Consider the following 27,181-nt stretch of genomic DNA (forward strand, 5'->3'; position numbering starts at 1 on the left):
ACAATAACCAAGCAAGACACATTTTTTTCTTTCAAACAATGAATTGTTTACTGTAGAAGTTATTTACATTTCTCTCTAGAAACGTACTACTGTTGTTTGATAAAAAATATTCACATTTAAAAAATTGTTCCGTGCGTTTTAGCAAATGTAAACTATTACATATTTTTAGTATCGTCTTGATTTTTACCTAATATACAGTGTTATTAAGTATATATTTAATAATAAGTTACATAAAAGCGACAGTTTTGTTATATTCTGTAAAATTAAGTGATTTGTTAAGTTTAATAAGAATACGAAAACATTTTCATCAATATTCATCACATGCGTTAGTGATTTGTTGAGCAATTTTATCGAAAAAACTTCTAATTATATTTTTGCGACAAACTGTAAATTCAATTGTTTTGTCCACAAATACATAACATTTAACTTAAGTGTTACGTTAAGTGTATTCAGTTCAACACCACGGTTGAGATGGATATAATCGGTGTATCCTTGATTAGTACGTCTATGATTGGACCAACGCAAACGGACGAGGGATACAGCCCAACTATGGATTTCTCTTCCACTACAGTTGAGCATACAGGAATTCGCGAGAAGTTATTTGGCGCCTTTTTTAAGGTAATTCATTTTCTTAATGTATTCCATGACACAATTTTATTGGCTATGGGATCACACTTTCTATGACTCCCTCAATTCCGTTGAGAAAATTGAGTCATAAAACATAATATTATTGTATGGCTGAGCAAAAGTTGGGTAAAAATTTACCCTTTGAGGAAAACTAGGTGAATGGTCATAATTTTTGATTGGGCGTTTGGGCAATCAATGGTAAGACAATGGTAACAAAATGGTAACACAATGGTAACATAATAGTAACATAATGGTAACACAATGGTAACACAATGCATATTTGTTATAAGCATTTACTTTGTGGCTCGTCATAATTTACAATAAAAGATATAAATTTGTTTTAGACCACTTTAATTTTAATTTTACTCTACCGGTTTCGGAAGCACCCTTCCTCCGTCAGTAGAATATTAAAACTAACCTATGAAACAAAATATTGACAGATATATACACAAAAAAATAAAAAAATATATATATACAGGGTGTATCGGCACGTACCCGACAAACTTTAACCAGCTATTCCTTAGCACATTTTGAGTAAAAAATGTTATGGGAACTTTGCGGTCCGGTAACATTTTTTTGATAAAAAATTTACTATTCATATTTTCACCACATGACACCACTGTTTTATCCTTTGTCAAAGTTTGAAAACCCATCTGGCAATATTTTATTCGAGTTTCGTTGAATAATTTACGTACGTACCTACATTAGAGCGCTTTTACAATCACAACTAAATGGCATGGCACCATTCGTCTCATTTTTAACTATTATTATTTAGTGTGTATGAAAGAGCGAATACGCTTTTTGACACACTTGCTAATAACAGCTGTTGAACACGAGAAACAATGCCAATGACAGTGACGGAGTGTGGATTTTTTTGTTTTTAATTGAAAAAAAATGTTACCGGACAGCAAAGTGCCCATAACATTTTTTACTCCAAATGTGCTAAGGAAAAGCTGGTTAAAGTTTGTCGGGTACGTGCCGATACACCCTGTATAATTTAGGTGTTTGTATAATATATCTGTCAATATTTTGTATCACAGGTTAGTTTTAATATTCTCCTGACGAAGGAATGGTGCTTCCGAAACCGGTAGAGTACAAATAAAATTAAAGTGGTCTAAAACAAATTTATATCTTTTATGGTAACATAATGGTTGATAGTAGAAGCAAACTGGAGTATGCTAGTGGTGTATCGACTTCGCCCTAAACTAAATATATAAACATGCTGGAACAAATCCAGAAAAAAAAGTATAAACATATTATGTATGTTGACGCACGTAACTTGTCCGAGGTTCAAGCACCGTATGGACTTACTTTGACGCAAGAACTAGATTTAGCCTGGAAACCAGAAGTTCTTGAAACGTTGCAATACTTAGTTTTTTTTTAATATAGTGCGTAATTCTATTGAGCCCATTCCTCTTGGAATAATATGCATTTTGCTTGCCTGAAAACTTCAGCAGTAGTCGTCACCGCGACTTGTTTAAGATACCGAACGGTAGATCAGATATTCTAGCACAGCTTAGCATGACAAGAGGAAAAGTGCTATTGAATGACACTTCTAAAACAGTTCCTAGATATATTTAGATAATCTTAAAACATTTTTTTAATGTTAAAAGTGTTAAAGTAAGAAATGTTATATACTATAATATTTGGCTAATTTATATAGCGCCGTTTTCGTGAAAAATCACGTCAAGGGCGCTGTAAATGTATAATTAATCTGTCATACAAAAAATACTGGGGTGGTTTTTTGTGATTTATTTTATTTTAACTGAGCTGTCGCTCAGTTTGATTGGGAAGAGCGGCTTTTATTGTCATCCAAGTCCTGTATTACTTAGCATTCGTTCAGATGATTTTCGTCGTCCTGTTTTGCTTCCCACATGGACAGCTAAAAAAATATAAAATTTTACATGCTCAATTATATTCTCACAAGTTCATGGTTAATTCTGTATAATCCATTTTTTAATGCATAGCTCCAAGATTTTTTTTGTTATATTTTTTTCTTCTTCTTTGTGGGTATTTGCGATTTATCAATTAATCTATGCGAAACTTTAATTTTGACGTTATTTGCTTTTTCCTCAAGCACATTCCAAGATAAACACCCTTCAGATGTTTACGTGTTTAACGGATTGAATGTTTGTTTTGTAATATTTCGCAAACACGCTTAGGAAAAAAAAAACACAAAAGTCTGAAATATTATCCATCTTTGGCTGTGAATACATTCATAGAATGATAATAATAATACTTGGATGACTTGTATAGCGCCGTTTTTGTGCAAAAACACCTCAAGGGCGCTGTACAAACTTATAATACATTTCTACAGTGATCTATGTTATTACTTAACTATTTTCGGAGAAAATATACAGTACAATACTTACCTGGTAGGTCAGAAGGCAAACTATAATGCACAAATTGTTTTTTCTCGTCAGAAACTCTCGTACTGCGAGCCCTTTCATCATGAAATTTGCACAACTTTTTGTTTCTGGAATTTCTAAGTTTAATATGATAAGAAGAAAGTATAGCTTGAACTATCGTTTCAATTACAAGACCATGTCCGTACATAGAAAAATTCGCCGTCTAAAATCCATTCGATTTCTTCTCGGTGAATTAGTATGGTATAAATTAGATCGAAAACTAATAAAATAAATTTATAATTTACATTTGCTGGGTATTCTACACTAGATAAAGAATTGATCTTAAAATTGCATTATCTTCCACTTGAGTATCTGCAGTTATTAAACTTGCACCGTGTTTCATATTTTCTCTTATTATTGTGTTAGATTAATCTTACTAACCTATAAGGACAAATGCTTTACAATATAGCTCTTATAAATAGATAATGGAGTATAATGTCCTCTGTGCTATCTATATATTCTTATTTTTAACCCTCCCACTACGGAGGGGGTGATACACCCACCCCAAACGAGAGTTTTGTGCGATATCTAAGTTGTTTTTTACAAGACATACTTTATAATACAGATATATATAATATTTCAAACACAGACTAAACAGAATCAACTGAACTATACCAAAAAACAGTACCTTACTTATTTTAAAATTACTTAAAAAATATATATATACTACATTATACTTTGTTGTAATATTAATTTCTTATAATTAAATTATAATATGTAAATGACATCCTCAGCACGGGAGATCCCAGTGAGGATATCATTATATCTCTGTGTTAATAAGAAAAGAAGACAATAAATCATTATTATTATTATTATTATTATAATTGAGGTCTTCTAGAAAAAACTATTCGGAAATCGATCTGCATTTAAAACAAATAAATAAATATTAAATAATATATATAAAATTACTCTCCACTCCCTCCTCTCGGATCCGAATTACATCTTATCAGCCGCGAGTGCCGTTTTAATAGGTGCATTTTGCTGGTAAGGGCTACAGTAATTTATTTATGTTATAGGTACTTGATTTTATCCTACATAATATATGCACTATACAATACAATATTTTATGATTGGCTGCTGGTCAAAGATGGACGATTTCTGGTTAAAACGGTAGATTAGTAACTAATCTCTAAGTGTTACTAGAAAGGGCAAAATACATACTAAGGGACACAATATCTACGCAACATATGGGGGACCCTATGACCCCCTCTTCAGAACGTGACATTAACTTTCAGGTACCCAAAGGTTAGAAGAAAGAAAAATATTCTCGAGTCATAAATATTAGAAAAATCCTATATTTGTAAAGTACACAACATTACAATCTATGACATCATTGCCGTGAAAATTTAACAGCCGTGTAAGATCTGCGATTTGTGTTTTTGGTTGTAAAAATATTTCGATAAACAAGAGATATGTCGGAGATAAGTGATAAGAATCGTTACCTTTAAATATTTAACACCTTCGAATTCCCAGCTGATAACAGCATTACTATATGGGCCAAGGACGGTGAAAGATAATTTGCATTATCCGTATACGCACTTCTTTTTGATTGTATAAAATTTAATTGATTGACGCTCTAATTTAAATCCTAACACAAATCAGCGAATAAAACTCAAAAAATTTAAAATTCTAAAATGAAGAATTCCAAGTTGAATCTCACTTATCTACAGGTCCTACGGATAAACTCTTAAACAAATCTCAGGATCCCATATAATAGGTTTTGTTATTTCTGCCCCTTAATTTAAATTAAGGCGATGCACTTCGTCGTGCAATATTTTAAATTGAGCCGCTATCAATAACAACCCTTACGTAGATGGCGATAAGGTTTAAATTCCCGCTTAACACCATCCGCCTGAATAAATAAATTAATAAATAATATTTAATTTTTTTTTCGATCATTTTATAAATAACTTTATTTGCCACATTATACAATAAAATAATAACCGAAAATGGGTTCGTAAGTAGGAGATTTTTAACTTTAAAGCAGTTTTCATAGGCCTTATACATTATTTTTTTCTGGGCTTATAAAAAGACTTATCTATAAAATACTCGATTATTTCAAAGGCCAAGATGTATTCTACTCGCACCATTTAATTAAAACATCTGAAACATTTCTAGGCGACCAAATTTTCAAACCAAAAACACATGATTTTCCATTACTACGTATGGCATCGTCTTAAGCCCCCGCATACGTAATTTTTACCGATTTATATAAAGTTTCTCGTTATCTCTTTAATAAATATAATATATGTTATTTTTAAAGATAATATCTGTACATTTTTTATGCTGAAAAGTTAATTATATGAAATTCCCTCGATAGAAGAAAAGTAAGCTCCGAAAATTATTAAAAACGCGTTTTGTCTGTTATTTAATATGTTATAGGCATAGAAATATGAATATTAGTAGACCTGCCCTAAGTGATTAAAAGCGTATTATCCCCACTCCCCATACCGGTTCCATTGGAACCGGCTGGGCTCGCGTATGGCCTCAAGTGAAATTTGAAAACGTGACGTCATCATTCTTGTGCGAACTATGGTCGAGGCATCATCGGTTCATTTTACGAAATAACACGGCAAAATGTTGACTTGTACTATGAAAACTTGTAAAAATAGATGTGAAAAAGAGAATAAACCCAATTGTCGTATTACATTCCATATATAAGCATTATTTTACTTTATTTTAAGCATATTCACATCGTATAATATAGATCAGTTTTAGAAACATATTATACTATCATATCGAGAAACGTCTGGACGCGAAACACAAAGCTGGTTGGTTGCTGGGAAGTAAATTATGAACATTTATAAAAGTGTCTTAACTAAATACTTAAACGAAATATTCGACTCTGAAAATACAACCGAATTTTTTTGCCGAATTTGGACTTCGCAAATTTGTTCATAACGTGGCGAGTAATTTGCGCTCCCATGTAAAAATGTCTATTCATTCCAAAGCAGATTTTACTTTTAAGAAGTAAATGGTGATATTATAATGCGAGATGCCTATTTACTGTCAGATTGATTTATTGACGAATCACAGTCAGCCTTACGCCCTTCGTTCTTCAACAGTTGATTTTACCCCTCGCCATTATCTTCTCGTCTATTAATTCCTATGTCTGTGGTTATAGGCATGAAAAAAATCACAGTGTATCTTTAAATGCAACTAGAGCATTTTTCGAGAGATTTTTGCTCTATCGCAAACGAGTCGTGTTTTATTAAATATTTTCACCATTTTCGAAGAATTATGATCGTTTATCATTCGTATTTACATATCTTCCTTTGAAACCGTATTTGAACGCTTACTACAGGCCTTAAATAGATCACGATAATTGATAGAATTTCGTTCGCTGGTACTATTGCCATGCAAAATCTAATAATTATATCGATTATGATTTTCTATGATATGCTGTAGAAGCATAATTAAGATAATACTTAGATTATGCAGGTAAATAATTGAGTTGTTGTATGTTCTATTAGTCCTCCTGAAAATGGTCCCCTTGATTAGATTAAATTTACACAATATATAAAAATGAATGTTACTTTGTCCCGTATGCGTTCCTGTACCATTCATCTCCATTTCAAACCATCTTTGAACGCTTACTACGGGCTTTAACTTCACTTCTTCTATTTTTATCAGTATACAACAATATGTCCCTAGTATACTTTTTTTATCAGTATACCACAATATGTCCCTAGTATACTTCTATTTTTATCAGTATACCACAATATGTCCCTAGTATACTTTTTTTATCAGTATACCACAATATGTCCCTAGTATACTTCTATTTTTATCAATATACCACAATATGTCCCTAGTATACTTCTATTTTTATCAGTATACCACAATATGTCCCTAGTATACTTCTATTTTTATCAGTATACCACAATATGTCCCTAGTATACTTCTATTTTTATCAGTATACCACAATATGTCCCTAGTATACTTTTTTATCAGTATACCACAATATGTCCCTAGTATACTTTTTTTTCAAAGAATTTTAGCTAACTTATTTGACATTTTTATATTTTGAAAGGTTTTTGTGTTAAATCTCTGCCAATTTTTTTCTCTCAATTATTATTAATGCATGTTTTGAAATTGTGTATATTTTTATTCTTTAAATTTCAATGTATTTTTTTAATAAAACACGTGAATTGTCATTTTATGTGAAATACACCCTCTAGACCTAATTTTCTTTCAAATTATAGTAGTAATAATTTCAAACACACCACAAGTTTCAGCTGTTATGAAATATCAAAAACGTTCTACTGCTGCCAATTTAAATTCTGGTCTCAAAGGGTTAAGAGGAAGCTAAAAGCCAAAAATGTGTATATTCTTGGTATACCTATTGTAGGTAATAGGCATTAAAATCGCTTGACAAACGGAGTCTAGAAACGTTCGATTTCAAGCACAAAACTGTTTTTTGTTTATTTTGTAAGTAATTTTATAAGAAAACAAAAAAGTTAATCATGTGAAACTGTCACAGAAAATCTTAGCTATAAGTAATACTGTATTTTTTAAAGGTAGTTTCCTTTATGCGTTCACACATTTCTATTGAAAAAAAAAAATTGTAGTTTACATTTATATTTTTTACTGAGTTATTTTTTTAAATTTATATTCTACTCAAGCGAAACGATAGGAAAACCTTCTATTTCTTTAAAGCATATTTTTTGGTATTCATAATGTACACCAATTCGTTATAAAGATTAATCAAAATAGTGATTTGGCATAAAGCTTCGCCTTAAGAATAATTATTATTTCTCATGGATGTATTTATTTGAATGAAAAAAGTTTGCTCTTTTAAATACAAAAATAGTTAACCTTAATCCAATACCTACATATATTGTAAACGTATAACAAATAATAGCGAGAAATGTAGGTTACACTTACAGTAAAAATTCAATGGATAGTTTTGTATTTAAACTTATCAATCGTCGTATGGGTTACATAGTAATAAAGGTGTTAGTGATTCTGCTTGTTCTGTTGGGACTTTCCATCTTAAGAGGAAGCTACAAGTCAAAAATGTGTATATTCTTGATATACCTTATATCGTAGGTAATAAGCATTAAAATCGCTTGACAAACGGAGTCCAAAAACGTTCGATTTCAAGTACTAAACTGTTTTATTTATTTTGTAAATAATTTTATAAGAAAGCAAAAAAGTTAATCAAATGAATCTGTCATAGATAATCTTAGCTATAATACTGTATTTTTTAAAGTTGTTTTCTTTACGCGTTCATACATTTCTATTGAATTTTTTTTTTTTTAGTAGTTTACATTTATGTTTTTTATTGAGTAATTTATTATTTTATTTGTATTCTACTAAAGCGAAACTATAGGAAAACCTTCAATTTATCTAAAGCATATTTTCTGGAATTCATAATGTACACCAATTCGTTATAAAGATGAATCAAAATAGTTATTTAGCATTAAGCTTCGCCTTTTTTTACCAGTAATTACACAAAAAATACTGCTAATCTAATATATAAAAATAACAATTAGTCGCTTGAAATATCCATTCAAATTGAAAATATCTTCCCAGTAAATATAAATAAGGTCTCAGAGCACCTGATCGGACATCAGAATGTGCGGGTTCAATTCCCGTCGGCGGCATTTATTTTTACTCGGGAGATATTTTCAATTTTGTACGAATATTTCAAGCGACTAATTATTGCTTATAATAATTTGTTATCCTTTGTGCATTGCATAAAAAATCTTGTCTTATAAACATTGGTTTATCATTAAAAAATTATAAAAATAATCAGCATGCATTTATTTGTGCTCGCAAAACTCGAAAAGTAGTCCACCGATATCGCTGAAAATTTCAAAGTTTGTTCTTATTAGTGCCAGGAGTGTTTAGAGAGTTTGGTTTGAATGGAAGAAGAAGTCGGGAAGACTTGAGGAATACTTAACGCAATATTTCTGCAGCATAATGTAAATGTTTGGAAATAGAAATTAGGTGTTAAACATTTGATTTGACTGTAGTGAGTATAATGTATACATTGTATACACATGGATAAGTCTAATAAATTTGTATTTAATAAGGTATTTATTTCAATCAATAGACAAACACAATAAATGTATTTTAGTCAATAGACAAACACAATAATTGTACTTTAATCACTAGACAAACACAATAAATGTATTTTAATCAATAGACAAACACAATAAATGTATTTAAGTCAATAGCAAAATACAATAAATGAATGTTAATCAATAAGACAAACACAATAAATGTATTTTATACAATAAATAAAAATAATTTAATGTATTTTAATCAATAGACAAACACAGTAAATGTATTTTAGTCAATAGACAAACACAATAAATGTATTTTAATCAATAGACAAACACAATAAATGTATTTTGATCAATAGACAAAAACAATAAATCTATTCTAATCAATAGACAAACACAATAAATGTATTTTGATCAATAGACAAAAACAATAAATCTATTTTAATCAATAGACAAACACAATATATGTATTTTAATCAATAGACAAACGCAATAAATGTATTTTAATCAATTAATTCATTAGTTTTGAGTACCTACAATACACATAAAAGAAAAAGAAAAAAAATAACGCAATATTTTTCAATATGTCGATATTTTTTCGTTTTTCTAAATAAAATTTCCAGTTTGTTAAAATCTAGATAAACTATCGCTTACTATTAATACTGTATGATACATGTTAGGTAAATGATAATTAGGTGCCCGGATGAAAACAAAAATTTTAAGTACAGTATGAATTAGAAATTATTTTTTTGTGGGAATCCGGTTTTTTCTACGGAAATCGGATTACACAAGTGCATGAAGGCATACGGCCTGCATGACGATTACAACCTCGCAAACAGTTCATTCGTTACATGTACGCAATTAGATTGAATTTTGATTGAAGATCTTGTCAATGATGAATGAAGTCATGTTTTATTTATTAGCCTTGACCTGATTTAAAATTAGTGCAGTTTTTCGAGGTTAAAAAACACCGTTATCATTTTATTTTTTTTCAGAATTTTATATGGTGACATAGCATTGATTTGAGGATTTTACAAATTGAATCATCGGTAATCTTGACATATAAGAATGAGATGGGAAGGTTGATAAGGACTTTGAAGGATAATGAATGCATGTAAATCAATTAATGCACATAATCATAAACAATAATCACCAAATCATAAAACCAGAAAAAAGCAAATAGATAAGCTAAATATACCCAAGTGTAATGCTAAATATACCTAAGGGTAATGTTAAATATACCTAAGTGTAATGTTAAATATACCTTTGTACAAAGAAGCTCTGAATTTTTGATGAGAAGTTTTACAATAAACTACCTAGTATATTTATTTTATATTTTTTTACAAATGTAACCTTACTGGGGTACCCCATTCTTCGGTCACATTGTAAATGGTTTTATTCTGGAATAAATTCTTATTTTACTAATTTCCGACTTTAAGTCCGGGTTCAATCTTCCCCATAGGAAAAAACTAAACCCTTCCACACACTTTTCCACAAATGATCACCTAGTCAATCCACATTATGCAAGTGCATTATATAAGCATACAAGAACAACACGTCAACTCACCAGAGATCAAATGGGAAAATAATTCACCGACTCCAGATATTTTCATATCAGAGGGTTCGGCTCGGTAGAACTCCTAACAGGGCCTATAAATCCTACTGATCCCTCAACATAAATATTTAAAAAATCATTCGCAATTCTACATGTATTATTATTATGTGTGAATTATAAATAAGTATGTTCATTTTTTATTCAAATTATAAAGCTGTATCTAGTAGAAAAACATAACACAGTGTTAATCTTTGTTAGGTTTCAACATTTTAACTATATTCTTCCTTCCCGTGTCCATAATCCATATCTTAATACTTCTTTGTTAGGTTGCAACATTGTATCTATATTCTTCCTTCTCGTGTCCATAATCCATATCTTAATACTTCTTTGTTAGGTTGCAACATTGTATCTATATTCTTCCTTCTCGTGTCCATAATCCATATCTTAATACTTCTTTGTTAGGTTGCAACATTGTATCTATATTCTTCCTTCTCGTGTCCATAATTCATATTTTAATACTTCTTTGTTAGGTTGCAACATTGTATCTATATTCTTCCTTCTCGTGTCCATAAACCATATCTTAATACTTCTTTGTTAGGTTGCAACATTGTATCTATATTCTTCCTTCTCGTGTCCATAAACCATATCTTAATACTTCTTTGTTAGGTTGGAACATTGTATCTATATTCTTCCTTCTCGTGTCCATAATTCATATTTTAATACTTCTTTGTTAGGTTGCAACATTGTATCTATATTCTTCCTTCTCGTGTCCATAAACCATATCTTAATACTTCTTTGTTAGGTTGCAACATTGTATCTATATTCTTCCTTCCCGTGTCCATAAACCATATCTTAATACTTCTTTGTTAGGTTGCAACATTGTATCTATATTCTTCCTTCTCGTGTCCATAATCCATATCTTAATACTTCTTTGTTAGGTTGCAACATTGTATCTATATTCTTCCTTCTCGTGTCCATAAACCATATCTTAATACTTCTTTGTTAGGTTGCAACATTGTATCTATATTCTTCCTTCTCGTGTCCATAATTCATATTTTAATACTTCTTTGTTAGGTTGCAACATTGTATCTATATTCTTCCTTCTCGTGTCCATAAACCATATCTTAATACTTCTTTGTTAGGTTGCAACATTGTATCTATATTCTTCCTTCCCGTGTCCATAAACCATATCTTAATACTTCTTTGTTAGGTTGCAACATTGTATCTATATTCTTCCTTCTCGTGTCCATAATTCATATTTTAATACTTCTTTGTTAGGTTGCAACATTGTATCTATATTCTTCCTTCTCGTGTCCATAAACCATATCTTAATACTTCTTTGTTAGGTTGCAACATTGTATCTATATTCTTCCTTCCCGTGTCAATAAACCATATCTTAATACTTCTTTGTTAGGTTGCAACATTGTATCTATATTCTTCCTTCTCGTGTCCATAGTCCATATTTTAATACTTCTTTGTTAGGTTGCAACATTGTATCTATATTCTTCCTTCTCGTGTCCATAAACCATATCTTAATACTTCTTTGTTAGGTTGCAAAATTGTATCTATATTCTTCCTTCCCGTGTCCATAAACCATATCTTAATACTTCTTTGTTAGGTTGCAACATTGTATCTATATTCTTCCTTCTCGTGTCCATAGTCCATATTTTAATACTTCTTTGTTAGGTTGCAACATTGTATCTATATTCTTCCTTCTCGTGTCCATAGTCCATATTTTAATACTTCTTTGTTAGGTTACAACATTGTATTCTTCCTTCTCGTGTCCATAATCCATATCTTAATACTTCTTTTGAGGTCGGTTATTTTTTAATAGTTTTTATTGCAAGAGGGAGGTTATTAAATAATTTTATAAAGAAATATTTCATATTTTTTGTCCAAAGTTGTTTTAATTGTAGATTGGTGCAATGTATGTTATTAATGTATCTTTTGAATCGACCCAAGTTTGTATGGACTAAGTTATCCTGGTTTTTTAATGCCTACATTAAAATAGATATCTTTTGAATTGTTTCACCATCAAATAATAACAAAACTAAAATATTTGCACCTCTTTGAAAGATCACCATTCAGAAATGTAAGCCCTCCTCTTTTCATCTCCTTTCCTTCCCCGCTACCTTCAGCCTCACGATATAACCCAATTGGATATGCCACAGTATCACTGGTTAAATCTTTAATACTTACATATCTCTTGGTTTTTAAATTTGACATGTTAAATGTAGCGTCATAACTCATAACACAACAATAAAAAATGTTCGTAACATTTCAATATATTTAAATTTGTTATAAATTAGTATAAGATCCACTGGAGCGATTTTTAGCATACTATGGCAAGTTTGCAAAAACGTTTTGAGCTATCGTTTGTCATAATGTGCCAAAAGGTATTAATTAAATAATATTGTAAATGTTTATATATGACACCAATCGCTCCAGTTGATTCCAATGGATTGCAGATAATTGTTAATCTTGGTAAATGTTAACAAAGTTTCTATATATTTTTAAATAATATGGTAAATGTTTATATATGACACCAATCACTCCAGTGGATTCCAATGGATTGCAGATAATTGTTAATCTTGGCAAATTGTATTAATTAAATAATATGGTAAATGTTTATATATGACATCACTCCAGTGGATTCCAATGGATTGCAGATAATTGTTAATCTTGGCAAATTGTATTAATTAAATAATATGGTAAATGTTTATATATGACACCAATCACTCCAGTGGATTCCAATGGATTGCAGATAATTGTTAATCTTGGCAAATTGTATTAATTAAATAATATGGTAAATGTTTATATATGACACCAATCACTCCAGTGGATTCCAATGGATTGCAGATAATTGTTAATCTTGGCAAATTGTATTAATTAAATAATATGGTAAATGTTTATATATGACACCAATCACTCCAGTGGATTCCAATGGATTGCAGATAATTGTTAATCTTGGCAAAGGTTAACAAAGTTTCTATATATTTTTTAAATTTCCTTACGAAGCGCCCTTGACGTGATGTTTGATCAAATCGGTCCTATGAAAAGTGTTCTAATTATTATTATTTTATTGTTAGAAGTAAACACAATGTCATAAAATAATATAATTGTCTTTGATAATTGTTATTAACTAGTCCAATCGATTTTATGGTTCAATAAAACATATTGTCGTGAGTGGTTTATTTATGACATTGTCTATGAAGAAACTATTGCATTTTTTGTGCATCAAATTCAACAATAAGATTTGCAACGCTGAAATAATAACGCAACAAAATTTCATATTGAAAAACGCAAATTTATTTATGAAATGTAACAGTATTGCATGTTTAAAATATACCCACAAAAAACTATTCGCGAAAATTGGGCTAGAAGACAAAAACGAACAATAAAAAAAAGCATGCAAAAAATATTGGTTTATGCAAGTAAATCATTGACATACTTTGTAATATGAAAGCTTCTGTCAATGTACCTTAGTATGAAGTAGCAAAATATTCCAAACGGCGAACTCTGGCGCCATGAAATTTGCACAGCTTTTTCCAAATTTCTAGTTCAGTGCAACAATTTAAACAGCAGCTTTATTCGTGTAATGAGCTGTGGAGCTTTGAAATGTAGATTTAACTGTCCAAAATAAGACAAGATACCAAATTATTACTTGTTTTATTTTTTTTTACTGTTCGATAATAAAAAAAATATATTTCAGTAAAAGATTGGCCTCTAAGTCTATAATAGTCTGGTAAAATTTTAAACATCCATATGAGGTAACAATTGAGAGGCAAATATTACGACGTTCTATTTGTATTAAGAGCAGTAACTTTAAATTCAGTAAAATTAAATGATTTACATCATGGAAAATAAGAATCTAGAAAATAAAAAAAAGTTCGCTTTTGGGAATTCATATGGTCTCAAAGAAATCGTTGTATCTTCCTTACTGATATGGTGAGAAACATGATCGAAATGGTGTTAGAAACAGAAAACTCCACGCTTTATATTCAAATCTAAAATTCAACCACAGAATAATCAAAATGTGCACCTTTATGAAAACGAAAGTTCCTACCGCTATTTGAAAAAACTTGCTAATTTTTTATTATTTTTTTTTTTTATATGAAACGATAAAAAAGTGAGGTTACATTAACATTTACAAAACATTTGTCTAATTAAATGCATGTATTTTTATATATTTTTTGATTTCAGTAATTTTAGTTACAAAAAATGTAACGTGAGCCATTTTTATTTAATATTTCAAAATACATATGTTGTATATAATGCCGGCAACTCGGGCGTATATTTTATTGAAATACTAGCTGTACCCCGCCACGCTTTGCTGTGGCTCAGTCTGTCTGTGAAGTCTGTGTGAGAAACAATAGCGCATGTTGTTTCTATGTCCAACAGATGGCGTTTTTTTTTAAAACATTTTTTTACCTTTCACAGGTGACATATAGCTTTATTTATTATTTTGCAGTCTGACAAATAGTAAATTTTTTTGAATGGCAATACCAAGAGGTGGCAATACAGTAGGTGGTACCTACTTTCTAAAAAGATTCTATATAAGAATGATTCTATATCACATTCTAAGGTAATGTAATGTGACAAATGTGCACCTAGACCAAAGTTACATAGTTTTGCCTTTGAACCATCTTCGCATTGCCATTTATTACCTTGAATTTATTTTTTATGTAAATACCGCGCAAGAGTCCCAAATACTTCCAAATGTCTAGAGCCAGTGAGACTGTGGCATCCCCAATTGTGGTATGTTGTGAGGCTGAAGGTTACTGGGGAGGGGAAGGAGATAGGGAAGAGGAAGGTGGGGATGTAAGATTTCGACACCAAACATGACTAAAGCCATTTCAAGCACCATTTAGATTCTGAATGATGTTCTTTCACTAGAACGATATTGAAAGTATCCATCTTAAATTGGATGATTGCATGATTATTAAGATGTACATTATAGTATGGTTTGTATTTCCTTTCCAGCACATAGAGAATGACGCCAGCTCTGGCTTCATGCAGGCGCTGGTGGCCTCCCTGTCGGTGATCATCGTCAGCGAACTCGGAGACAAGACCTTTTTCATCGCGGCCATCATGGCCATGCGTCACCCCAGGATGCTGGTCTTCGTCGGAGCCATATCTGCGCTGGCTCTGATGACCGTGCTTTCAGGTAGACTATCTATTTACTGATTCCACGATAAAACAAAACACTAACGGAAAAAAGAAAATTGAAAACAAAAACTAACCTAACCTATTTTTTTATTATGTTCTGTTTTGTAACTATTCTCCTTTATCTCCGTCCATAGCAAGCTCCGCCTTTGGGGTTCTAGCACGGTCGATTGATAAAACCCAATATCAAAACGATATTAACTAAATCTGTCGTCTATTGTTATTAGGCAGCTTTAGGCCGTTTGTGCATACATGGTCAACATTGATATAAAATATATATCCCTAGCCTCCAAGGTGTCAGATAAGCTTCGGATAATTGTCAAAGTATACACAAAATTTTATTTTTTTTACATTAGATCCACAGAGGAGGCCATAAAGAAAAATAATTCGCAGAGCCTATTTCATCTTTGGGTGGTGGGATTTTTAAGAGAAAGGATGGACAGGAAGTTCTGGGAAGGAAAAAGATATCAGTTTTGGGAGGGAAGCTGGGGTTTAATGTGTTCAGGAGTGACAGATGTTTGAATCCATCCCTCCCACGGCAGTGCAAAGAGATGGGTCGAGAGAGAGTCCTCACATAGTCTCTCCCGATTCCACCCGCTACGCTGTGGGGTGGGCAAACGCATCTGCCGCCAAAACCTAGACAAACATCACCTCATGAATCCTGACACCCCTGCTAAGTCCAAAGTCCCCCAAATTGGACGTCGTTCGCTATGCAAGATTACTGGCTTATTAATGAACAGAGGCCGACTAATGGAGATCTGTTGTGTTCGCAAAAACAGGTCTCCAACTGGTCTTGGAAGGAGATTAATAATAAAATGGTTCTTTTATATTAATCAGGGATTTATTAATACTTCACGTATTATAATGGTCACTCGATAGTCGACCTAACTAGAAGCTTGCTAATTGGAATCTGCCACAGTGAGATTCTCTGATAGCCTTTGCACTGGCCCTGGCGACTACTGGCCACTGGCTCCATCTTGCGGACTTCCACGCAAGCTCTATGCACTGCAATCTGTGCGTGCATCTATGAAGCTCTTACTTCCTAATAGAGATCATTGAATTTAAAAACATTTTATACGCACTCAATTGAATCCGTTCGAGAAATGGTATTCTGAAAGTTGTTCATAGTATCACAAGTTGTGGCTAAGACCTCATTGACCAATTATCACTTTTTAGTGTCAAAAAGTACACGCAAACCACCAATGTATGTATATTAGAGAGATTGTACTTCAATTCCACATTGTCAATTTATTCACTTGTACGTAGCCATGTGATGTTTGATGTATAGGAATGCCATAAACAATACCCTCCAGTATTGCCATTGTAGACCGTTTCTTATTTATTTCGTTGTCAATATCGGTTTGGCTATCGACAGTGCAACCATGCTCGGGATATCAATGGAAAATTCGACGTAAAATCAATTGAAGTTAAGTCTATCGATGAATATTGTGAAGTTATCAATTTGATCGTGCTAGTCTCATTGTTGTCTCGGAAGGAGATGTAATAAATAATCCATTAATTTTCCCTCACTTGTTCCTCGTAGCTGGATTTGGTTGGATAGCGACGTGGGTTCCTCGAGCGTATACATACTACCTGTCAGCAGCCCTGTTTGCACTCTTTGGGCTCAAAATGCTGCGGGATGGCTGGAAGATGGACCCCAACGAGGGTCAGGAGGAACTGGAGGAGGTGCAACAAGATCTGAGGAAGAGGGATGACCAGGTATGTTGGCAAAGACTTTAAAACTTGATACATTAATATTGAGATTCTAAGGATTTTTGAATAAAGTGTTGTCAAATGAAACTGTTGTTAATGGTTGATGAGATAAATAATGTCTTCTTCACAACAAAACACTTTTTCTTTATTTAGACGACAAACTCTTACCGGGAACGAATGTGTTCGAACGATTCACAGACATAGGAATTAATAGACGAGAAGATAAAGGCGAGGGGTAAAATCAACTGTTGAAGAACGAAGGGAGTGAAGATGACTGTGATTCGTCAATAAATCAATCTGACAGTAAATAGGCATCTCGCATTATAATATCACCATTTACTTCTTAAAAGTAAAATCTGCTTTGAATGAATAGACATTTTTACATGGGAGCGCAAATTACTCGCCACGTTATGAACAAATTTGCGAAGTCCAAATTCGGCAAAGTAAGGCAGCTTCTATATTCAGAATCGTAGTTAGTTTCAGAGTATTTAGTTAAGACACTTTTATAAATGTTCATAATTTACTTCCCAGCAACCAACCAGCTTTGTGTTTCGCGTCCAGACGTTTCTCGATGTGATAGTAACAACTGATTCATATTATACGATGTGAATATGCTTAAAATAAAATAAAATAATGCTTATATATGGAATGTAATACGACAATTGGGTTTATTCTCTTTTTTCGCATCAATTTTTACCAGTTTTCATAGTACAAGTAAACATTTTGCCGTGTTATTTCGTAAAATTAACCGATGATGCCTTGACCATAGTTCGCACAAGAATGATGACGTCACGTTTTCAAATATCACTTGAGGCCGTACGCGAGCCCAGCCGGCTCAATGGAACCGGTATGGGGAGTGGGGATAATACGCTTTTAATCACTTAGGGCAGGTCTACTAATATTCATATGTCTATGGAACGATTTCAAAATCTCTCTGTTAAGCTTTCAGAAACCTAACTGTTCACCACACTTATGAATTGGAGGGGTCAACCTATATACTAGAGACATCTCTTGGAGAACTATATAAGCTCTATGAACTATTAGCACTAGAACCATCTATGCTATGTAACTGGAACTATCACTCCTAACTTATAGTGTTTTTCAACTCTAACTTGACAAACTCTTTTTTTTACCTGTGAATCTATCCTCCGATACAAACTTTTCTCTTGTATCCGGAACTGCATCTGATGGATCTGATCTGAAACTATATACGAATTATGCAACTTCAGGTGAACTTGAAAATGGAGTGTAAAACAAGTAATTGATTAAATGGTGTTTGTTTGAAATGGGTGAAAGTAGATGTAGGGTACAAAACAAGATATGGGAAGGAAAAAGGATAACGAATCACTTACGTTTTGGGTAGGTTCGAGCACACAAACTTTCTTGTATTTGTTTATTGTTTTTAATGGAAGTAACAATAGTTCACACAGTGATACCTTTAGGTAATTGCCATATGAAAAACAAATGGGAAAATAATTTCCCTCAGGGCCCACATCAGTTTTGGGGATGCTGTTGTTGAGGGTTTTTGGTATTATTAAGTTTTTAACCCTAAATAACTAACGTGTTTTCATTGTTTCATTGTAACTACACTTTCGTCGAGTGGACTACGCAATAAAACACTAGAAATAAATCAAAAATATTTAATTAAGATAGGAACTTGTTACATGGCACTAAAGTAAGGTTTATAATGAACAAATTAAGTACAAATTAATATCAAAATATCAGTCTACACAGTGACCACACATGTCAACATTATGTGGACCACAAATAGCCTTTCTACATCTGGTGCAATGGTGTTTGGTCATCCTTGGATGGACACAGGTAGCTAATTTTAGGCACGTTTGATGTAGAGCTTCTATTGTAGAATATTCTCCAACATTAACAATAAATATAAGAATATATGAATGTACGTACCTTAAAAATAAAAATTGTTGTTATTACTAAACTTTCGTCCAGCGGACGACGAGATGGTCATAGGGTACGTCCTAGTATGCGTGTGTCCGCAATCTCGTCACGTGCTGCACTGTTTACTCAAATTAGGAAGGTAATGAAAGAGTCAAGGTCGGGGAGCGGGGGGAAGTAGGTGATTTCGAATTTCGCCGAGTAGCGCGTCGTCGCCTCGACGAGCGATTATTTATCTAGGGTTAATATTAGTATTATAGATTAAAATGAAGTTGATCATTGTTTTTGTTCCAGTATGAGAAGGATGCCGCCTTGTCCTTGGTGGACCAGGAGGCAGCAAGGGTCAACACGAAGAAGCGTGCCCTGGGGGCGGCACTTCGCTGCTTCATGCAGGCCGCCTCCATGACCTTCCTGGCCGAATGGGGAGACCGCTCCCAGCTGGCCACGGTCATCCTGGGCGCCAGGGAGGTCAGTAATACATTAATACAACATCTATACCTATAACAAATTGGTAGATACTCTCAGTATCGCTCTGGTGTAAGACCATCATTCAGAATCGAAACGTGCTTGAAAAATGGCTTTATTCATGTTTGGTGACCAGATCTGAATAACCAGGTACTCCCCCACCTTCCTCTTCCCCATCTCATTCCCCTACCCCCTACCTGCAGCCTCACTACATACCCCAGTTATTGGGGATACCATATAGTCTCACTGGCTCCAGACAGTTAGAGCAGAAGCGCCATCCCCATTTGGGGTATGTTGTAAGACTGAAGAAGGTGGGGAAGAGGAAGATTGGCAAGTGGCCTTAAACACCATATCTAAATAAACAGATAAAAACGGCCCGTTCTCATGAAGCCAACGTCAACCGTGAACGGGTGTTCAGCTCGTGTCCATCGAGTTTCGCGCGCGTGCACCGGTGCATCAGGAATCAATGCTGCTAGCTCCTTGGAGCAGGCTCCATTGAAATACCTGTAGAACAGACACAGCATGCCTACATTGCGTCTATGCATTAGAGAAGGCAATCGGTCTGTTAACAACGGATTGTCAATCAGACGGATCGCTCTCCTTTGCACAGATTCAAGCAGGTTTATTAAGTATTTTGGGGCACCAGCCCAAAGGTGGCTTCCAAATTCAATAGTTGGGCGGACTTGAGACTTGCACAGGGTCAGCAGCTAGTCACTGTTGAAGAATCTCCTAGCCCTGTACAAGACGCCCAACTTCTTGGAGGCCTGATTTACTCGGGCTTCTATGGATCCCCGATACTTGAGCCGGTCTGATATAGTAACTCCAAGCATTTCAATGGAGTCTTTATTGGGGAGAGTGCTCCCATCGAATTGCACCAGACATAATACTTAACCTAACCTAAAGATCGTCCTCCCCATATTCTTTCCATTCCAACTTCATTCATTCATTTCTATTCACTCCATCCCCACAACGTTCTCCAAATTAGGTATGCCAAAATCCCACTGGCTCCAGCCAGACGGTAATCTTGTGTTGTTTTTACATTTAAAAAAAGCAGAGTTTCTCAAACTATCGCTAGGGATCGTAAGAGTTAATAATAAAGATCATTTCTACAGCGCCGTTTCGTGAGAAAATTACCTCAACGGCGCTTTATAACTTATTTAAGTTACCTATTCCTTTTCGCTTAGACTTATAACTAATAATTATACAATTTACTACTAGTGAATTACAATTGAGACTTATAATAGCTATCAACTATCTACTGAGACTTATAACTAGTGACTTACATCCAAGACCGTTACTTATATCTAAGGCTTATAGCTAGTGACTTTACTGAATGTAACAAGCACCTTAAATTATTGTTTTTTGTTTTGCAGGATGTATGGGGAGTAGTCGTTGGAGGAATATTAGGCCATTCTCTCTGCACTGGACTCGCAGTACTTGGAGGCAGAATGGTTGCTCAAAGAATCTCTGTTCGAACTGGTAAATATCGTCTAATACTATATTAATATCAAATACTTGAAAGTGTTCCTTTAAAAAAAATTTATAATGTGTTATTTGTGCATGCTTCGAGTTTTCGATGATAGAAGAAGCTAGAAGCCTCTAGAATTTCTCATCTCCGCTACGGGTCCATCTGTAACTATACAGGATGTATCGGCACGTACCCGACAAACTTTAACCAGCTATTCCTTAGCACATTTGGAGTAAAAAATGTTATGGGCACTTTGCTGTCCGGTAACATTTTTTTTTAATAAAAAATTTACCATTCATATTTTCACCACATGTCACCACTGTTTTATCCTTTGTCAAAGTTTGAAAACCCACCTGGCAATATTTTATTCGAGTTTCGTTGAATAATATACGTACGTACCTACATTAGCGCGCTTTTACAATCACAACGAAATGGCATGGCACCATTTGTCTCATTTTTAGCTATTATTATTTAGTGTGTATGAAAGAGCGAACACGCTTTTTGACACACTTGCTAATGACAGCTGTTGAACATGAGAAACAATGCCTATGACAGTGACGGAGTGTGGATTTTTTTATCATTTTTTGTTTTTAATTGAAAAAAAATGTTACCGGACAGCAAAGTGCCCATAACATTTTTTACTCCAAATGTCCTAAGGAAAAGCTGGTTAAAGTTTGTCGGGTACGTGCCGATACACCCTGTATACTTTTAACTGATTTCTCATACTTCGTATAATATTTTAATTCTCCATTTACAGTATGAGATTTCTTATTATAAAATTCTTATTAGGGAAAATAGGTATAAAAAAAAAGTTTTATAAATTTCATTCAATAGCACCATTCCTCTTGTCATGCTAAGCTGTGCTAGAACATGTGTTCTTCCATGTTGTATCTTGAACAAGTTGTGGCGATGACTATGTTAATATCAATTTTACGATAAAACGTCTTACTAATATTGACCCAAGAATCCTGACCTTACTTGCTGTGAAACATGGAACATATTTGCGATAACCGCCGTGCAAGGAGCACCTGTCATAATTATTGCAACACTACAGCCGTATTATTGTCAACTTTAAACATTGTCAGAAAATGGCTAAACTTTTATGAGGTGCACGGGATATTATTTTTATAGAAATGCATAAAACGACAATCTTATCTTGCCTTTCATTGTTTTATATTTTATTGCAAGTCTAGGTACTTCCCCAACTGTTTATTATAAGCCATTTATGAGTTTGCCTTAATATGTTCACACTGAATCAGTCAAATAAACACAGGTAGGTACTGTATTATTGCTCAATACATTTCAATAAATACACACTTAATAACTAGAATGGACAATTTTTTTGTAATTTGTTTTTGGGGTGTTATGCCGTGTTGCGCTAACTCCTTCTTTAGCCAACGTTTCGGACAACGTTACAGTGTCCATCATCAGGGCAGTTGTATGATGATGGACGACAATGGCGCAACACGACATAACACACCAAAAACAAATAACAAAAATACTTTTGGCTGTGAAAATCTTAAATAGAATGAACATAATCAAATTTTTTTAAACTTGTGATTCATTCATTCATTCATCATTCGATTATTATTATAATACTAGCGAAGACTTGTCAAAAATCACGGAAAATTATAATTGTTGGATTGATAATCACATGCTGGCTAGACATACCCTTGAAAAATCACAAAGTCTGACTTTACTTGTAAAGATTAAGGTAGGCGACACGTATAGCGTAACGCATCATGGCTTGGCCTATTTCATTATATCGCTCGCCATTCACTACCAATGGGAATGTATGGCGAGCGATATGCTAAAATGTGCCAAGCCACGCAAATATGTGGTCTGTCACAGGCTCAACAACGGTTCTATTCAAGTTCTGTTATTATGTTATCATTATTGGCCAGTTGTTTCGCATAACTGAAATGATAAAAGAACTTGAATAGAACTTTCTCAGAATTTAAATTTGATGGATAATTTAAATTCTGTAAAACAACCTGTACTGAGAAATTTAAACACATTTCAAATATAGAATTAAAATAATTTTCTGGTAAAAATATATTATATGAAACGTAGGTACTTTATTGCTGGTCTCAATTTTGACACAGTCAGTTGATTCCAATTTTGAAAATGGCACTTCATTGAGTACTATTATACTAGTCTAATGATTGTCCATTAGTCTAGTATAATAATCCATTTCAATGGATAGCAAATTTGCTAGGAACTCACCGAATATAAATATCACTGACAGCTGTCGAGTTTTTTCTGTGTCTTACTAGAAACTTATAAATAGAACAAAAAAAAACAGTGTTTTTAAACAAGTTTCAGTATACTGCAACATAATTTAGTGCACTACGTTTATTTATTAATAATCATTTCGAAATCATCGTAAATATTCACCATTATTATAAAATTTATAAATCAATTTGTTTAATAATCAATTGTGCACAGTGTTCCCTACGTCTCGCTCTAACAAGTAACAGGATAAGGTATTCTCTCCCTCGCACTTACTGGATAACACTTGTGGACGCTCCCGCTACCTACTTGAGTTAATTACCTGTACATTGCGAGCAGGGTTGTCACTCATATTATTTTCTTATAAAAAAAAATAATTTAAATTTAACTTTCGAAATGAATAATAATGAAGCAATTGCTTTCCTAAACAAAGCTAAGGAGGAGATTAATAGCATCCACAATGCCATTACCGATCCTGTCTTAAAAATAACAAAAGACCAAATGGCAAAAATACTCAGTAAACTTTCTAATCTATCTGGAACTATGCAAGACCTAGGAGTAACTGTTGGAGTTCTTGAAGGAAAAGTTATGACATTCGAAAAAATCATTGAAAAGAAAGTATTACCACAGGAAACAACGCCAATTTGTGAGGTGCTCGCTGAGATAGAGGAACGCAAGACCCGCTCGAAGAACATAATTTTACTCAACGTCCCCGAGTGTAATTCGAACTCAACTACAGTGAGCGTCTTGGAGGATGGAAAAAAGGTATTAGCAGCTATTAGTGAAATTAATAGCGAGTTCAATCTAGAAGATGTGAAAATTTACAGGCTCGGAAGTAAAATTCCAAACAAAACCAGGCCAATTAAATTAGAATTTGATGAAGTCAAACAGGCGAAACTAATACTCTTTAACAAAACTACTCTGTCCAATGGAATTATAATCAAACCTGACAGGACACTACAACAAAGAAATCACTTAACTGACCTCTGGAAGGAATTAGAAGAGAGGAAAGAAAAGGGCGAAGTCGATTTACGAATCAAACATTTCAACGGAATTCCCAAAATCATCAAAACCCAAGCAAAAAACTAAAAAACAAACAGAACAGATTTTCTAGACTTACAGGATATTATCAAAATGTACGGGGAATGCGTACAAAATTGCACCAACTTAAAACTAACTCCCCAATCTTCTCACACGATATTCTGTTTTTAACTGAAACATGGTTAAATGCTGATATCAGCTCGTCAGAATTAGGCCTACATCAATATACCACATATCGTTCTGATCGAAATTCTATTACGAGCAAAAAGTCTAACGGAGGAGGTGTGATGCTGTGCGTATCCAAGAATATATCATCTACTAAATTACCGGTAAAACACAAAAGTGTTGAACAAATTTTTGTATTGCTCAATATACCTAATGGAAAAATTATTATTGGCTGTGTCTATATCCCACCTGCATCGGATTTGCAAACGTATAAAAATCACAATGAGGACATAGAAGTACTCAAATTCAAATATCCTAAAGCAAAATTCATTATTGCTGGTGATTATAACCTTCCTAACTGGACCAGCCAAGATGACAACGGACCTGCTACAAACCAAGCCGATTTACAGTGTGCTAAATGTAGTGAAATTCGTGATATGTCTTTATTTTTGGGACTAACTCAATCAAACAAGATTTTCAACTTTAACAATCGAATGTTGGATTTAGTGTTTTCAAGTGATTCGAAAATAGTGGTTGAGCTATCCGACGAATTATTATTACCATTAGATCAACACCACCCACCGTTGGACATTATCATAACAAATAGGCCTTTAACATCTTCAAAAAAAACAAGTGTCCCATCGTATAACTTTTCCAAAGCTGAATACCATCATATTACGGAGTACCTTGCCCAAACAGATTGGTCCTTTTTAGATGAGGAAAATAATATAAATGATCAATTAGAATACTTTTACTCGATTTTAAATACCTCTATAGAACAATTTGTTCCCAAGGTTAGCTTTACATCATCTAATTATCCGAAATGGTTTACAAGGGAACTAACTAATTTAATTAATAAAAAAAAATGTATCCACAGAAAATATAAACATACCAGAAATTCTAACGATTATATAGCATTTACTAAACTACGAAAACAATGTAAAGAATTATCAATAAAGTGCTATAGTGACTATGTTAACGTAATTGAAAATGAGGTACATCATCACAATGTGAAAAAATTCTGGAATTTTACTAAATCTCAACGAAAAGACAACTGTGGATATCCTAATAGCATGTTCTTTAAAGAAAAATGTGCCGACAGTATTGAGGGTATAGTTAATCTTTTTGCTGACTCATTTAAAAGTGTCTACGACAAAGATATTCCCATCAAAGCAGTCTCCAGTACGTCAGTGGAAGAGTCATTAAACCTAAGTCAATGTTTCATAAAATTAGATTCCATAGAAAGAAGCATAAAAGCACTAGATAGTAATAAATCTGCTGGACCGGATGGTATTCCTCCCATATTTTTAATAACTTGCATTGATAGTTTGATATATCCCTTACATAAACTTTTTAACAAATCCTTAGCGTCTGGCTGTTTTCCGGCTCTGTGGAAAAAGAGTTATTTAACGCCCATTCATAAAAAAGGCGACAAAAGCGATATATCTAACTACAGACCTATTTGTATTATGTCTGCTTTACCCAAACTTTTCGAGTCATTAGTATTAGATACCATTGTAAAACCTATCAACAATATTATTGTTCCTAACCAACATGGCTTTATCAGAGGTCGATCTACCTTAAGTAATTTAACTATCTACAATAATTACATATCTGAATCGCTCAGTCTGAAACAACAAGTGGATTCTATATACACCGATTTCAGTAAAGCATTTGATAAGGTTCGACATCATATTCTTATATCCAAACTCCGACTGTTAGGCATCAAAGGTAGTTTATTGACATGGATTATTAGTTACCTCAGTAATAGAGTTCTTTGTGTCAGGATTAATTTTATAGAATCCTATGTATTCGAGGCCACAAGTGGTGTCCCGCAAGGGTCCCACCTTGGCCCAATATTATTCTTAATATTCATTAATGACATTGTAAACATATTTAAAGATGTACAAGTCCTACTTTTTGCAGATGATCTAAAATTGTTTAAAAGAATACGAAATATATATGATTGCCTAATTTTACAAGCTAATTTAGATAAATTTTTTAAATGGTGCGAACAAAATATGTTATTTTTGAACATTGAGAAATGTCAAGTAATACGATTTTCCAGAACTCATTCTCATATCTTACATGAATATAATTTAAATAATGTTAAATTAACACCAGTATCACAAATTCGTGACTTGGGAGTTATATTCGAATCAAACTTAACATTCACAGCGCATATAGATGATATAACTAATAAGGCTTTAAAGATTCTTGGCTTCCTTTGTAGAACCCTAACTGATTTTAAGTCCTTGGATTGCATGAAAACACTCTACATTTCACTAGTTAGAAGCCAAGTGGAATATAATTCACCTATTTGGTCTCCTTTCTATAAAGTACACTCTAACAAATTAGAACGGGTTCAACACAAATTTCTTAGGTACTTAAATTTCAAGCTTAAAATTCCAATAGAAAACATTAATTA

The 27,181-nt window shown here is 33.1% G+C and overlaps 1 protein-coding gene across 1 annotated transcript in view; it reads left to right on the forward strand.

The window, feature by feature from the left end:
* The window catches only part of LOC149410343 (putative divalent cation/proton antiporter TMEM165), a 51,423-nt gene that overhangs the window by 18,893 nt on the left and 5,349 nt on the right, over positions 1-27,181 (forward strand). Inside the window, exons 3-6 of the mRNA XM_089648852.1 lie at positions 15,585-15,768; positions 17,311-17,486; positions 19,677-19,850; positions 21,221-21,326. Coding sequence (XP_089504978.1) covers positions 15,585-15,768; positions 17,311-17,486; positions 19,677-19,850; positions 21,221-21,326 — 640 coding nt within the window. The remainder of the gene's footprint in view (positions 1-15,584; positions 15,769-17,310; positions 17,487-19,676; positions 19,851-21,220; positions 21,327-27,181) is intronic.

Source organism: Hesperophylax consimilis, chromosome 28 (assembly GCF_061612785.1).
Source record: "Hesperophylax consimilis isolate HC1 chromosome 28, BYU_Hcon_1.0, whole genome shotgun sequence".
Classification (NCBI taxonomy): Eukaryota; Metazoa; Arthropoda; class Insecta; order Trichoptera; family Limnephilidae; genus Hesperophylax; species Hesperophylax consimilis.